General features: G+C 34.0%; 1 protein-coding gene across 1 annotated transcript; it reads left to right on the forward strand.

Annotated features, from left to right (window-relative positions):
* Nucleotides 1-1,725: 1,725 nt before the first annotated feature.
* On the forward strand, nt 1,726-15,345 carry LOC128193064 (DNA-directed RNA polymerases I, II, and III subunit RPABC3-like). Its single transcript, XM_052866281.1, has 4 exons — nt 1,726-2,014; nt 3,878-3,961; nt 5,141-5,315; nt 14,898-15,345. Exons 1-4 carry the CDS (start codon nt 1,942-1,944, stop codon nt 15,013-15,015), a joined length of 450 nt encoding a protein of 149 aa, XP_052722241.1. The 5' UTR covers nt 1,726-1,941; the 3' UTR covers nt 15,016-15,345.
* Nucleotides 15,346-16,194: the final 849 nt, after the last annotated feature.

Consider the following 16,194-nt stretch of genomic DNA (forward strand, 5'->3'; position numbering starts at 1 on the left):
TCATTAAAATTAGATCTCTACAATACAATATGATACGGTGTATCATATCAGAGAGGGTTATAGAAGTCTAATTTTAAATTATATTGAAATTTTACCAGCATGCTCTTTGCTTATATAAAATCATTCTCGTTTAAAGTTTGGAGCTAACACCCCCCCCCCCCCCCGGAAATCTCTCTCTCTCTCTCTCTCTCTCTCTCTCTCTCTCTCTCTCTCTCTCTCTCTCTCTCATGTCCTCCAAAAGGTTACAATGGATGTATTCAGTAAAAATATCTCTTATTCAAATATTAATTCACCAGTAGATTTTTTATATTTGTGAATAAAGTACATGCTTTAAATGCTGAGAGATCGATAAATTTAAATGCACTGCAATTAATTTTCAAAGTATTTTTTTTAAACTTCGAATAAAACTATTGAATCAAAAGAATGAAGCGTCTCAGAGGAACGCTAATTACATTTTTTAAAAATCAATACCCATTACGTATACAATCTGATTTTTACACGGTTTATTAACAACAGTATATTGGTTGTAAGTTTTGTGTTTCTCATATACACTGCTAAAGCGCTGAAATTAACAAGCCGAGTCGTGTTCGCCCGGTGTTTCCAGTATTTAAACAATAGCCATATACGTTACGTCAAAATGAACAATGTGCTTATAGGGGATTAATTGGTTTCTTTATAATATCCCAAAATGTTGGTCAATGACTGATACGTTAGTAGGTCAAATTTCTAAGGTCACAAAAATTTGTTAGCAAGTACATTCGTTCAGTAAAGAAGAACCTTTTTCACCAAATCGCTAAAACAAGGGGGAAAATGTGCATTAAAAAGTGAAGTATCACAATAAATAAATAATGAATGAATGAATGAAAATTGGATGAATGGAAAAATAGAAATCGGCATTTATCAGTCTGAAATGTTAAATAATTGTGGAAGACTTGGTCCGGTCTGATTTGTTCAGCACTTTTTTTTTTCAAATACCGGAATATCTCCCGTGGATAGTGGCGTATGTAGTCTTTATTCTGTCATTAAAATGATGGTTCGGAGAAAACATTAAAAAATTCATAGTTGATTCAGTCAATTAAGTATATACTTTTACCGTATTGATTTCTTTAGTATATTTTATATGACTATGTTATTTAAGCTCTGGATACATTTTTATGATAGTTAATCTTTATTTTTACTCCGCTTTGTTACACATATCGTTTTATGATACAGATATGAAAATACATGAAGAAGATTGGAAATATTTCTTTGGGGAAAAAAAAGAATTTTTAATCTAAAAAAAAATAAATAAACAGGAAAGAAAGAAAAAAATACTTTGTTAATAGGCAGCATTTCTAAATGCGTTATCTATCTTTTTTCGCTCATTGATTTCATAAAACAACAATTTATTTCCCACTGTAAATATATATCAGAAACAAACATTATTTAAAAAAGAAATTTTCTGTTGAATATTGAGATATTATTTTTCACAAATTCCATTTGATTTGCTATAATAAACCCGTGCTATGAATTAATCTCGTGGATTGCTTTACTTTAAATTTTGACCTGCAAACAGTTTTAATTTTCCAGGTTTTTTTCCCTGCCATACAGCTATATTCTCTCTCTCTATATATATAGAAGTGCTGTGTTTCATTTTATATTTTCCCGGCATTGCAACAGCAAGTTATGGCAGGAATACATTACCGCCCTTTACCAACTCTCTAATCATTGAAAAGCAAGATAAGTGAAGAAATGACCTAACTTCCTGTATCCTAATTAACATGCTATAAATTTTTCTAAAGTAGTGCCGATTACATGAAATAACAAGCAAATTCAAGACATATAGCGGATAAGATAACAGAAATATAAGTCGAGTGATAGGTCGATGAAATTCTAACACCAAGCACACAGCAAACCAACGTCGATAAACTGTGTAACAATTTATAGGCCAAATTTGGTAATATGGCGGGGGTGTTGTTCGAAGATATTTTTGACGTGAAGGATATTGATCCCGAAGGGAAAAAGTTTGATCGGGGTAAGTATATTTCACACTGGATGTCTGGTTACTATTATTTGATTTAAGTCAGGATCTAACGTACTTTTGCCGGTTCTGTCAAATATGGCGACCTCCTTGCATGACCCAGCATGACCGGGACAGTAATGTGATATTATCTGCAAAAGTCGCAAATCTTTACTTGTTTTATGCACGAAATCCGCTGTCATGCGCATTTCTGCGATGCACTGTAATTAATTATTGGTAAGGTACGTCAGCTTTTTTAATTTTTAGTACAACATGTACCCGGTAAAATCGAAACATGTTTTGACAAGTCTAGCTGACAAACCTATGATTGGCTGTAAATGTTAAAAGGAGAATAAAACCCCCTGTAGACCTTGCTCGTCTTCAGTGAGAATGAAACACATCAGTATATTAAAGTATTCTATCAAGACTTGGGAGAGGATGGGAGAAGCAAATGTTATCTTTGATGGTGGTAAATGTGACACAGATCAGGATGAAAATGCACACTGCTTTCAATGGCTGATAGGGCCTGAATCATGGACACGGACTCTCGATGGAGTTTGACCTGATATATCATGTAAGGGCATGTCATTTTATACTTTTATCGTTTTAAAAGATAAGTAGAGATAAATGCAAACCCCATTAATTCATGTGGTTTTCCCAATTCATTTGTATGCAGGGATAATTCTATTTGTAGTACAGATAGTATGTTGAGTAATTAGGAAGTGCAAAAACGATTTTGTAAGTAGTGGTATGCTAGGTATGGCAGACAGGCTGCAGCATGTACACATCCACCCATTTATGAATTATGTGTCATATGGTTTCATAAACTGTCAATGTATGCATATAACTGCTCATGTTTTGTATCGATAATTATTTTATTTGCGGATTATCGAGAAATGCTCAATAATTTATGTGTGAAAATAAGTATTGAAGGATACACATGTCAGTTCTTGTACACTGTTGCCTAGGACAAGATTACACAAACATCATACGCATAAGTTCTTCTGAGATAAGGAACTTCTCTTGCTAATTAACTTTCATATCAACCTGACATAATGCTATTTTATACAAAATAAAATCACATTTTAAGTGTAAAAATGGATATTAATACAGAAAGGAAAAATAATGTATAATATCAGATTATTGATTTATTAGTCTTTAAGGTACTGAAGCAAATTTACATCTTTGCTACTTGATTTGTGTTTATATTAATGGAATTTATAGAAGCGATAAAAGAATTAAGCCAACTTACACTGTCTTTCTGCAATAAAGGAAAATTAAACATTTCTTTCAGACATGAGTTTATGTGAACTTCAAGCAGATAGAAGAAATCTGTTTTGGTAATAATGCAACTGTTTTAACTAAGATGTAATTATTAATCCCCATCTATTTTTTTAGATTTCTCTTCCATTAAAACATTTCCTCATAAGGTTTCAAAGCAAAATCTTTTTGTAAGGGGTGGGGGGGGGTTATTATTAAAACTTTATATATCTACTAAGTAATGTGTCAACATGTATGGTAGGTAGAAAATTTCCAAGTTTAAGAGTCAGGAATAATAGCTCATCAGGGAGTGTTTGATTTGGCAGTGGTTCATAGCGGCAAAGAAATAAGGACCAAAGTGAACTAATGTGCATACATTTAATGCTTCCTAAGAATATCATTTTATTGGCTAGCTTCCAAATAAATGCATTTGCTTTTTGAACGTATGTATTGAAAGACAGAAATTCATACAAAAGAACCAGTACATTGACATTTTGGATTTCAGGCATTAATTAAACTAGTAGTGAATATCTCTTTCACAGGTTTAAAGAATCTGCTTGTCCACATAGAGTTTTTTTTGCGTGAATATCTATTGAAGTATTTATTATTTCGTTGTAGTATCCAGGCTGTTTTGTGAGTCAGAATCCTTCAAGATGGACCTGATACTCGATGTCAACACACAAATATACCCAGTAGACTTGGGTAAGTGTAGAATTTGACAATGTATCTGGGATATTGTAGAAGAGTGTCATAATTTATGCAGTGTTGCACCAGTTTATTAGATTAACATGCCTCATCTCTGCATTTGCTGAAATAGGATAAACTTACATGCTTGTTCCTAAACACTAAACAGTCTAGAACTTAAAAGGGATGTAAGCCTAATTATCAATAAAGAAATATCCTAGTATTGTTTCCTGCTTGTGCACATTGTAAGTCTTGGTTGGGTTTATGGGGAAGACATACCGGTATGTGGTGATGGTAAGATATAGTTACTCAATGGATTTGTTTAATCCAATATTCTATTTTTTCTTCCTTCAACCTTTATATTTGTACATGGGTGATTCCAGTGGCATAAGTTGAAATAACCCAGGATTCCAACTGTTTTTGTGTTTCAATTTAAAGAAAACTTTAATATTTGATTACTTAGTTGTAGCGCAATTCTATTTATATACACTCAATGAGCAAAGAATTCAAACAAGATTTTAAATCTATTTTTTATTATTCCATATTGATAGATTTTACAGAAAGCAAACAGATAAGAATATTCTTGCATGCAATGGGCATGTCATGTCTTGTACGAGCAACCTTTCGTACAACATATTATCAGTATTGAATACCAGACAGTGCAGCTAGAGTTGACTTCTAAATTTCACTTTGCCGGCAGTGGGGAGTTTAAATACAATTATTTACTTATGATTTATAATAATTTGCACAGGTAGAGCAGTGATAAGTTGAGACTTGTCTGTTGTGTGGCTTTACAGGTGTAGAATGGACAGACACACCTACCTTGCTGTACTATTTATTTTATCACAAGTCTGACCTTATCAACAGATTACTGTATACACTCAGACACAAGGGTCCAAATACACTTAGTACAAAGCAGAAAATCATTAAAAGTAACATGATTTTTGTTGGTACTCTGTTTTCAGCTAATGTGTTGATGAATTATAATTAAGTGTAGGGCTTCATGTTCAACTGAATTTAGGGGGAAAAAAAACAAATAAATCATAGGCTTGATTTTTTAATGTCCTCTTGTAATTTGAGGAGGAATATTTGATGTATGAGCCAAGAATGTGAGTTATAATTAATGTGTCCCTATAGAAACAATGGTTTTGTTTACTGTGTGAAGGGCAAAAAAAAGAACTGTTGAATGTTTTACAGGAGACAAATTTCGTATGGTTCTTGCCAAGACGCTGAGGGAAGATGGGACCCCAGATGATGGTGAATATAACCCCACGGATACCGGTCCCTCACGCGCTGACAGCTTCGAGTACGTCATGCACGGAAAAGTGTACCGCATCGAAGGAGACGACACAGGTCCAGATTCTAGCCGACTGTAAGTGGTGACACAGTGTTTGATGTGTGCTCTAGTTAGCCTTCTCTCCCCCTCTCTCTATTAATCAATCTCCCCCTCTTCTGTATAATCAGTGGAAAAAATGGGACATGCCAAATACACTTGACCATGTAAAAAAAATGGGAAAATTGAATTTTTAAGCAGTATTTTGCATGTCACCATAATTTCCCCCTTTGTAGAGTACCTGATAGATGTTTGTAGTTTTGTAGTGCGCCTCTTATTGTATACATGTACTTGGTATCATTGTCAGCATGAGCACAGAAGGATGGTTTTGATTGAGTGAGAGTGTGTAATTGAATGCATTTGTTTTTTGGGTTGTTTTTTTTTTGTGGGGATATATCGCTTATTAAGTAGAAGAATGTGTGTGACTAACAACTTTCTGATTATAAGACGGGGTTCATTGATCTTTACGTTTACATAAAAAGACCAATACCATAACCTGCAAAATTAAAATTTTCCATTCTGTGGACTAATGGAGAAACTTTCCAGGGTGAATACTGCATGAAATAACCTGCAGAGTTTTGTTGGAAAAAATTGCTTCATTTCATACAGCAAGACTATACTTGCCTGTATGTGGGATTTTAATATTGACCCAGTAAGGTTAAAGGTTGGAGAGACGCAAAGAATGCTAGCTCTGTTGAACACTGTTATGAATAACTGTTTAAAAGTCTTGTTAATGACACAATCAGAAGTAGATTTAAATGTGAGAGAGAGAGAGAAAATTAGTCGTATTACTGAAAATTTCACAAGCAATTTTTGTTAAAGAATATACATATTCAAAGAGGATCTATAAATATGCATGCATGGGTTGTAAAAGGACCTGACTCAATAGAAGGAAAAAAAATCGATTTGTAAAGCCTGTTAAACAATTGATTGGATTGAACAGCCAAGTTAGGACTTGAATGAACACTTTGTGGGAAATACATACTTAGACACACACAATTTAAATGTTTAGCCTTGTAGTGCCGAGTGATATCAAACGTTAACTGGGGCATTCCACCGCCACCAACCCCGGCCAGGTATTTCATCCACCATTATTGCCAGGACTTATTCAGTACTTTAGTTAATAATGAGAACCTATTAATGAATTTTCGGGAAAATGGCCTCAACACGTGTACACCATTTAGAGATGTACATACGACTGTTGTATAGAGAGAGATAAGGCCGGTGAATGTAGTTTTACATTCACCTGTTCTCGCTCATTCCCTCTCTCCCTTTCTCTCTCTCACCCACATTAATGTAAGTATGCACTGTCATTATCTTGTGAGAGGGTTCACAATTGAAAGGTAAGCAAGTAAGGGGGAGAAATACAGAGGTGGAAGTGAACCTTGGAAGGAATGTGAGGGGCAAATATGATAAATGTTTTATGTCCACAAGGTGACTGGCTGTTCACAGACACTGTATCAGCAGGTGTGCCTGCCTTCATACCACAGCATGAAGTACAAAGCTAGATTATCACACAGAGAAATTATACTAGGGGGGTTTTTTTAAAAGATTTTTTTTCTTCCAGTCTAAGAATTCCCTATTTATAGAAAGGGAACTTTGTTCTCTAAAAATATAAGCAGTCTAGACCCACTGAAGCAGAAACTATTGTTAGAGAGGGAGAAAAAAAAATACATATGTGATTGTTGATAAATTGCCAGCGAGCTGACATAAATTAGTAAGTAAAGGACTCTAGCTGTGGACAGCCTCTTTGCCTGTAATCTTAACACGAATAAAGATTCTTGAATGGGTAATTGAGCTATTTTTGGATCTTAATTTTGCTGACAAAACTTTAGAAACTGTTGAGCGCATTACGGGAGATATATTTTGGATGGTTCCCTTTATTGATGTCTAACCAAGGGATGTGGATCAGTGATTCAGATAAGTTTGGCAGTGCATAATGTTATGTAGATGCTGAGTTACAGAATTGTTTTCGTCATCAGAGACCTAGTACGAAGTTACATCTGTTCGGTGCCTCTCTCTACAGCCAGGTTTTCTCTTCTCTTCTTTTTTTTTTTTTTTATCCCAGGGTATTCAGTCACAATCTGAAAAAAAACCTGAAATACTTGACAATGTAGTCTGCCAGGAAGATCCTTTGTTACATAATATAGACTAGGGATAGTAAACAGGGGTCACATTTCTTTTCTTAGTAGGTTACTTTGGCATCTAGTTACCTCTTTCTGGTATACAGGGACTATTTTTACCTATGGTTTTCCCTATCACCAGGTATCAGGTTATGGAGGTTATACTTGCGATTTCTTCTTTGATATGAATAGCATGCTTCCTTCTTCTTTCTGAGTGTGAATGGTTTTCCGTCCTATGCACCTATGTCTCTTGCAGTCAGTAACCTTTTTTCCTGGGCGGATTACTTGACAGTCCAGGGAACGATGACCTACGGATTATCCGGTATGCATGACTGGCGAAAAGAAAACCAGTTAAGCCAGAGAACAGCTTGTGGAGGGTAAGGTACCATTGTGTGTTTGTATAGGAATACACTATGAACACAGCTGGTGGTATCTTGTTCTCTGTGATGCTTTAGCTACTGCTGCTGCTGATGAGGATGATGTTGATTTGGTAAATTTTATGCACACTCTGCCAATCTCTGAGATTTGTGTGGTGGAAGGCAGTGCAGTGAAGGCAACTTGCCTGGTGTCCTATATTTCCAGAAGTTTCTTTTTTTATCACTGATACTCATATTCATTGATCTAAAGGTCAAGTTATTTCATATAGAAGTTGAAAGTTCCTGAATTTTTGGGTTCTGATATAGCTTTGGTGGCATGCAGACTGTGCATTTTGATCTGTCTTGTTGTGGTTTCATGTATATTGTGATTAAAAATTAAAAATACACTGGCCGGCCCTCGAGGTGTTCTAATTTTAGTGCTTTAAGGGAAAAACAGAGTAGAATATTAGGAAAAAACCAGAATAGAAGCCAGGAAGAACTGAACGAAAGGGACTCTACTCATGTGGGTGAAGGTACCATTAGGTGTTCACATAATTAATGTTGTGAACACAGCTGGTGGTATCTTTTCTTCTGTGAGAGAATTCGGCAAAAACTTCTAGCATTGTTCCAAGTTTTCCAAGGTTTTGAAAGTCGAGGGGTAACATGCATGTTTGTGAATAAATTATGGCAGTTTAATTTGCCTAAACCTACTTGTTGTTCAAGTAGTAATATGTGGATCTGTCAATTGTCACCTGGTTTGGGAGAGTTTAGAGGGTTAATTTATAGGATAAGAATTTAAATTGCTCTTGGTTTACCAAGACTGAAAGAAGTTCTCCTGATTTCTTCTCTTAATGCTGAATTTCCATTCTCTGGGTGAATATTCAAAAAAAAATTCTGTGGTGTCATATCAATTTAAGAACTATTGATCTTTGGGTTTTTTTTCCTTCCCTGATCATTTAATTGTTTAATGGCAAGATATTTCAGTTTGATAATAAACGTACATTGTACATTTAAAATTTAAAATTCTTAATCTAAAAGATAACCATTAGCAACAAATCAAACAAAAAAGCAGGTGAATCAAGATCTACAGGATTACTGTTAATAAGTCAGTGGCCGGTAATTTAAATGCATTCATTCAGCACAAGAAATCTATATTGTTCTAAGCTGATAATATTTAAAATTAACATTGTCGAGAAAATTAGACTACGGGGCCTCCAAAGGCCTTCATTATTGACATGTCTACTGAGCCGTGACTGGTCCTGACTCGACATAATGAGTAACATGAACAAACAGAATAGTACAAGTTTAGGAGGGAAACTCCCAGTGGAGGGAAACATGTACCAATGCTGTACTATGCCATTGTTAGTTAGGCAGCCAGCTGGAAACTTGTTAATTAACTGGGAGTACCTTCTTTTCTTCTGAATAGGACACTTAAACATGCACATATATGAGACTTGTAAAGGACAAAGATCATGTCCTGTACATATACATGATATATCTCCTCTAAATAGTGCTGATGCAGCAATTCAGATGACTGCATAGGAACTGTAGTACATGAAGTCACTAGTATCATAAGACACAGAGTACCTATGTACTTGGTGATATTTAACAGTACATTGTCATTTATAATCAATTACTTCTTCGATTATCTAATTATTGCTTTCAAATTGTATGTTTTGTATAAATAGCTGGTAAATTAAAGAAAAAATAGAAACTTGCGCCCAACAACAGACAAAACAAAAACATGAAAATGACTTGAACACATAAAGCTTTAGTCATTAGAGGGGGGAAACAGTTTGTACTGTCGGATGTTGTATTTTTTTTTCTAAAGGTTTTTTTTTTCCTTCACAGATGTAGGAAATTAGTGTAATAAACAATATGATCGAAATGCATGGGATTGTTCAATGGTCAGGTGGATGATAGGACTTCCCTATTCTCTCTCATACCTGTTTTAAAAGATTGAAAAGCGCAGTAGATTTAGTTTCGGTATATTTATAAAACATATTTAGTATGTAGATAAAAGGAAAACTTGTACATGAGATTTTCCAGGAAAATCCACCCCGATCATAAGATTTTCATAAAATCGAGATTTTACTTCCTGGGTTAAATAAATAAATTTTTTTTGGATGAAGTGATTTCTGTTCTATATGTAATGGATTTATTAGTTTGATTTATGTGCAGTACCTAGACACAACATAAGTAGAACTCAACCCACTCATCTTCTACAGCAGGGGGGCATGATCAGACATGTCTGTAATTTGGCAGCATGTCATAAGTCCCTATTGCTGCATTGCCAAATTTTGAGTCGCTCACATTACAGTTCTGTTCATTAAGAAGGAATAGTATCTATTGTTTTGTTCACCTTTTAAACACTACATTACAAAATCTTTTGTTTGGAATTGTTACCGTGTTCAGTATTTGCACATCAGCTATGGGAGAATTTAATGCTCAGGGCCCCTCTTTTGTGCACTCAATAAAGTTGTGATGAAAAATCAAAATGTTTACTTTCTATCTATCTTCTTCTTAAAATTCTTAAGGCTTGTAAACTCTTTAAAATGACATGAAAACATCTTATGCTAATGATGGAATTTTAAGCAGTTGACAAAGTTTCGTCAGCGATATATTTACACTGCCCTCCTTTTAAAAAACAGGAAAGTCAGATAAGTTTGTATGTAAGTACAACGTCAGCATATGAATCAGCCCTATTTTCATAACCAGCAGTGGCACATGATAACTCTCGGAGATTGTTTAACAGGGTTCAAATTTTTGGCTTCTTGACAATTTCTGCCTGTGATTGTGATAATTGTGTCGTCTCTTACACAGGTAAGTCTAGCGACATGTATGGATGGATTCTGTTAATTAATTACGGTAAATTCTGGCTTAGTAGACAGATAAATATTTATGGCAGATTTGACAGAGACTAAGGAATCTTATGACCCAGGATAGGGAAGGTTATGAATGGCCGATTTCTTGGTGGGTACATGTTTTGTGACCGTTCTGAATATTTAATATTTGCTAGGTCTCTTACAATAGAAGGTTCGTTTTCACAAAGTATGTGTCAAAGAAATCTAGTCATATGGAAACATTCTTTCATTTGTTCACAGTTGGAAAAAAAAGTTATGTAGATTATTTATGAAGGAGGATTTAAAGGTAAGTTTTCTTAAAGTTCCTTCTAAGAATGTGATTTGAAAAAAAAGTAGTAATTTAAAATAATTAAAGTTTGGGTTTTAACGCGGGTAAATGCTTGTCCATGCAAGTCTCCCAAACCAATAGTCATTAGTACACTCAGGTACTTAATCTTATGACTTGAATGTAACTCATTCATAAAATAAAATTTTGATTACCAGGTTTATGTTACGGAATATATAAAACAAAAGCTTTTTATAAATAGCCTAAAATAGATATAAGGACTACTTATCTCTTACAATTCTTTTCTAACTGCAAAATAAAATCTTGATTATCTAAAAGATGAAATATAATAAGTAGATCATGGCTGGCGATAAATGGTAACCGAGTTTATTAAATAAGAACAGAAGGAGGTAAGACGACGATAGAAAATTACAATGTAGACTGACGCTCCATGTGTCATGTGTCATGGGACAGAACTCAGGGGGGATGTGGAAAAAGAATCATCTTATAACCTCTGTGGGAGATCTTACAAGATAGTAACAAGCAGGGACTGATCTGCTAGAATTGCATTGTTCTGGCAACTGTAGATCAACAGTCAGATGCACTTCAGTAGGCATAAGAGGCCTGAATAGAAGCAGGGTAGTCTACCTTAACAAAGAAACCTGTCCGCTCGGCCATTGTCTCGCCACACTATGTCATATTGTTTGTTTCAACTAATTTAAAATCATTATTCAAAGCTGGAAGTTTTAAATATTGATTCAATACCTGCCCGCAGTGTTGGTAATTCTCGAATAAAAATATTTTGCAGAAATTTGCGCAAGATAGTATGCATTTTAAAAACTCTCACATAAAGTCACCCTCCCCTATGGTATGTTATTAATTAGGACACCTAACCTTGACTTATTATTCATTTTCCTTATTTATTTGCTAAATATATTATGGAAAAGAACATACACTAGGTAAAAGGGAACAGGTTCAATATATATATATATATGTCATATGATATTGTATCACATGGTCTGCACTCTGTCCAATAGCCTTGGTTGGGGTTCAATTCATGTACGTTTACAAATTTTCACAGAAAAATTGTTATGGATTTTTTTTCAGGTAAGAAAGAATATTTACAATGTTTTATGAAATCGAATTGAATTTGAAGTCTGAAGCTCTTTTTTTTCACAAAAAAATGGATGAAGTGAAAGTAAGAATAACATAATAATATATAAATCTAATAGATTATTACTTTCAAAGGAATATAAACTCGCTACTGAAAAGAATTGAGAAAGATTAGTACAATTTATGAATTTTACATAGCTGATTAAAATGATTCATTATTTGATAAAAACTTTTATCTGGTTTAAAGTCTAAAAGATAACATATTGATAAGATGATTATTTCATAGAAAATATAATGAAGGTGCAGTTTCATAATCATTTTGTAATAACTGCCTTGTGAAAGGGACAGGTTTGTATAGGGGGAAAAGATGTGACTTATTTTTTCCTTTTTATCATAAATTATCATAGTAAATGTTTTCCTTTAGTCAATAACAATTACAGGAAGCCTAAAACATGACTATTAAGGTTTTAACTCAGCTCAGTTTCCTGTGAATATGCTAGTCTTGAATATGAGAGAGAGAGAGAGAGAGAGAGAGAGAGAGACTTTGATACTGCATGCTCTTGTATTGTAACTTCATGTTGAATGTTGATGTAGCTTTTCAATTATGATTGTGTGTTAAAAGTAGATTTGCATGCTTGATACTAGTATGTGTATAGAACCCAACTATGAGGAGATAATATTTAATAAAATTCACTTTCATTTTTCACTCCCTCATAGTTGGGTTTATTCACAAGTGGCCTTACTTTTCTGTTTGATATCCATCAGTTATAATGTTTTAATTTGTCATCTGCTTAATAATTAATAATTATATCTTGAGCTTTTTAGAAAACCATTCTAGAATTTGCTTTTTCTTTCTTTATAACTTTTTTGTTCTTTTATCTCCTGTTGTTTTACTCTTGCTAGTGGATAAAAGAAGTGATAAAAATAATCATTGTGTTTATGTTTATCACGGCACTATCCTGAGTAACAAATAACTGTATGTATGACTAAATCCTCATATGACTCCGGAGATTTTGTCTGATTCTTCTGAACTCTTTAATAACCACATTTATGTACAATGTGTGTATATATGAGTAAAAAAAAGTCTTGTGATCAGAAGAGTCATGCAAACTGTCCACCGGAATGTGAAGTTGTTCATATAGAAGGAAGAGAAAGGCAGGCCACATAGTTAAATCAATTTATGTAATGATAAAAAAAACTTAATTTGCACAAAATGAAATATATACTGGGCACCCATTTTTATTTGTAAAGTGTGGAAAAAAAACTGATTATCATAGAGCATATCAATTGTTTATGAAGTTGGAAGAAACCAAAAGGGAAAAATAATTTCTGCATAAATTGGGGGAAAACAGTAACTGTGTTTCACTGGTCAGTACCAGATGTGCATTGTGCATCCGTAGTAGTAGTGTAAATGCATAATCTGGTATGTGACCGGCCGATGCGCTCTCATCCTAACCTTCACCTTGACCTCTGACCTTCACCTGTAACCTTGCCAGAACCAGTTTGCATGAAGACACTAACTTTTCTTATTATTATCTTATCAACCTGTTCTTGAACTGTATACAGTATGCTAGTAATTGTGTAAAATGTTTGAATGTTTGTGTATAAGAAATGCTTTTTTTCTAATAATTGTATTGCTACTGTGCAGCTGATTTAAACTCATTGTAAATGCTGCGAGTTAAACTGAATTATGCTGACTAATACATTTTGCTTGTTTTAACATTATATTTACTATGTTATATGAAATGTACCATACATTTTGCACAAGAATAGGATAAACTGTAATTCTTGAGCTGAGTTAAACCTGTATGTATTAATTTTAAGTAATATGATGTAAAAGGGAAATATTTTTGAAAGAAGGAACACATTTACGTAATTTTAAAACTGACAAAATTTAAAATAAACAAAGCTGAATTCACTGTCATTTTCCACTCATTTCGATCCTCACGTCAGGTGCATTGATCCATCTATCCATACATCCATCCATGCTATTTGTCCCTAGCAAACTTTCTCAAAATGCATATTCATTGCTAAGGTCCGCAAATTTTTGGACAAACTTATGATGGTGTGTTTTTGTGGCAGTGTGGTTAGCTGGTTGTTATGACAACGTAGAACCCACAACCACTATTCACACTTCCTTGAAACCATACTTTGTTTCGGCCCGTTTTTTATTTGGTTTAGCTGGTTATCTGCTCTTTGGGATTTATCGTTTCTTGTATAGCAAAAGAGCTTTTCATAAAGAATCATTTTCATAAAAAGGCCAAGTAATGGATGTATGGATGATTTGATGGATGTGTTTTAAAAAAAAAAAGAAATAACCTTTTTTTAAACTCTGACCTTTACTACACATCTCTCTACTTCATTCATACATTCATGATTTCATCCACCATACAACACAGCATAGACATTTACTTGAGACACATAGCTGGATATATAAAAATAATTAAAAAAAAGTTTCGGTGGTTAAAGTTATTATATAACACACATTCAAAAAAGTAGGCAGGCAATGGAGGAAATCTGAGACGGATTTTTTGCATGTACGCTTTTCATTCTGCACAGTGGCTGTAATGTTGAAGGTTTCATCAATGTTGTATCAAGTTATCTTCCATTGTGCTTTGTAGACGTTTTGCTGCATGACTTTACCCTTGGAATGAGTATATAGTTGTCCCAGTGCATGTTGTTCATTTAACATTAAAACCATTAAATCTAGTCTGCTTTGCTCCGTCATTAATCACACCAACTCTTCTGTATCATGTTCATGTAATTATGAAACAAGAGTCTTGTTAACTCTATTAATTGATGATCAAATTTCAAAGTAAAGAATCTTTTCTTTCAAGTGTTGCGCATTTTTTGCTGTGGACCGAATATCTAACCTATCTTCCTTTTTTTATGATTGACAGGGCGGCGTACGTGTCGTACGGTGGCCTCCTGATGAGACTACAAGGGGATGCCAACAATCTGCACGGATTCGAAGTGGATTCCTTCGTTTATCTTCTCATAAAGAAACTAGCTTTCTGATTGTTTGAAATTTTTTTTAAAAATCCAACGTTACAATTTCTCTGATCTCGGGTTCCCCTATTTGCGGGCAATCTTATTCAAATGTCAGGGGCCATAAGCAAGAGATGATTAAGAAATGGTACAATAAGTGACCATGAGGTGTGACTCATTGATACCAACCATTTGTGTTCAGTCTTCTACATCTTGTACATGTATGATAGACAATTGCAGTGGGTATATTTCTGAGTAATTTCCCACTGTCATATTTTTTATATAATTGTTGAATGTGAACTTTTATGTGCCGGTATTTTGTTACTGAATGACAAATATCAATAAAGCAACAAAACTATTTCCTGAAGTTATTTTGATTTTAAAGAGTACATATATGATGAATATAAAACATACGTAAATAGCTCAGGGTTAATATATTCAGGGATATTTTCCTTTGTGGGGGTTGGGGGTTGAAAGGAGATCCTTGTTTCATAAGAATAAGAGGGATGGGGGGGGGGTCCATCTAGACCCTCTCAACACACCCTCCTTGATTTGCATATTGAGCTGGTATGAAGCGAATTGTTTTGTTCTTTATATCTGAAAATTGGTAGACATCACGAACAAGGAAAAATATATGTCGATCGATCTCTATCAATAGTACATCTGAAGCTGACATTGAAAACAACCTAAATGAATTGGTCTGCATTTATCAAAAGCCATAATTGTTACAGCTAGAGTTACTGCCCCATGAGTTACATTATCTGTGTCAAATTGGATATGAAATGGACTTTGATTACATCATCCCATACTTTCTATTGATAAAAAATTTAACCTTTGCAAGATTTTTATTTACATGGAAAATATTGATGGCTCACTTTACTACTTCTGTTGGCAATAAAATGAATGCCGCTTTTAAATCAAAATGTTATGGACAGTGTTGTTTTGAGCCAAGTTTAAACAAGTAAATAAATATAATCGGGAGACTTCAAAAGGCCAGTAAATAAAGTATGTGTATAGATGTCAGAGTAAGCAGATCTGATTGACAAATTGAGATTAAAAAATTTATAATGGCTAACAGGTAATTTAAACGAATTGAGCTTTTAAAAAAATACATATTTGAAATGTTCTGATTGACGACATAAAGAAATGCATGAGGCAATACATATAAATAGATATGTCAATACCATATGAATAATGTTATTGAAAGAG

This window comes from Crassostrea angulata, chromosome 7, assembly GCF_025612915.1.
Source record: "Crassostrea angulata isolate pt1a10 chromosome 7, ASM2561291v2, whole genome shotgun sequence".
NCBI classification, from domain to species: domain Eukaryota; kingdom Metazoa; phylum Mollusca; class Bivalvia; order Ostreida; family Ostreidae; genus Magallana; species Magallana angulata.

Bases quoted from the DNA above. Each gene is read 5' to 3' on its own strand.
- LOC128193064 (XM_052866281.1), top strand. From the start codon at position 1,942: ATGGCGGGGGTGTTGTTCGAAGATATTTTTGACGTGAAGGATATTGAT. The intron at 2,015-3,877 runs GTAAGTATATTT...ATTTCGTTGTAG, and splicing joins AGGGAAAAAGTTTGATCGGG to TATCCAGGCTGTTTTGTGAG. The intron at 5,316-14,897 runs GTAAGTGGTGAC...TATGATTGACAG, and splicing joins GGTCCAGATTCTAGCCGACT to GGCGGCGTACGTGTCGTACG.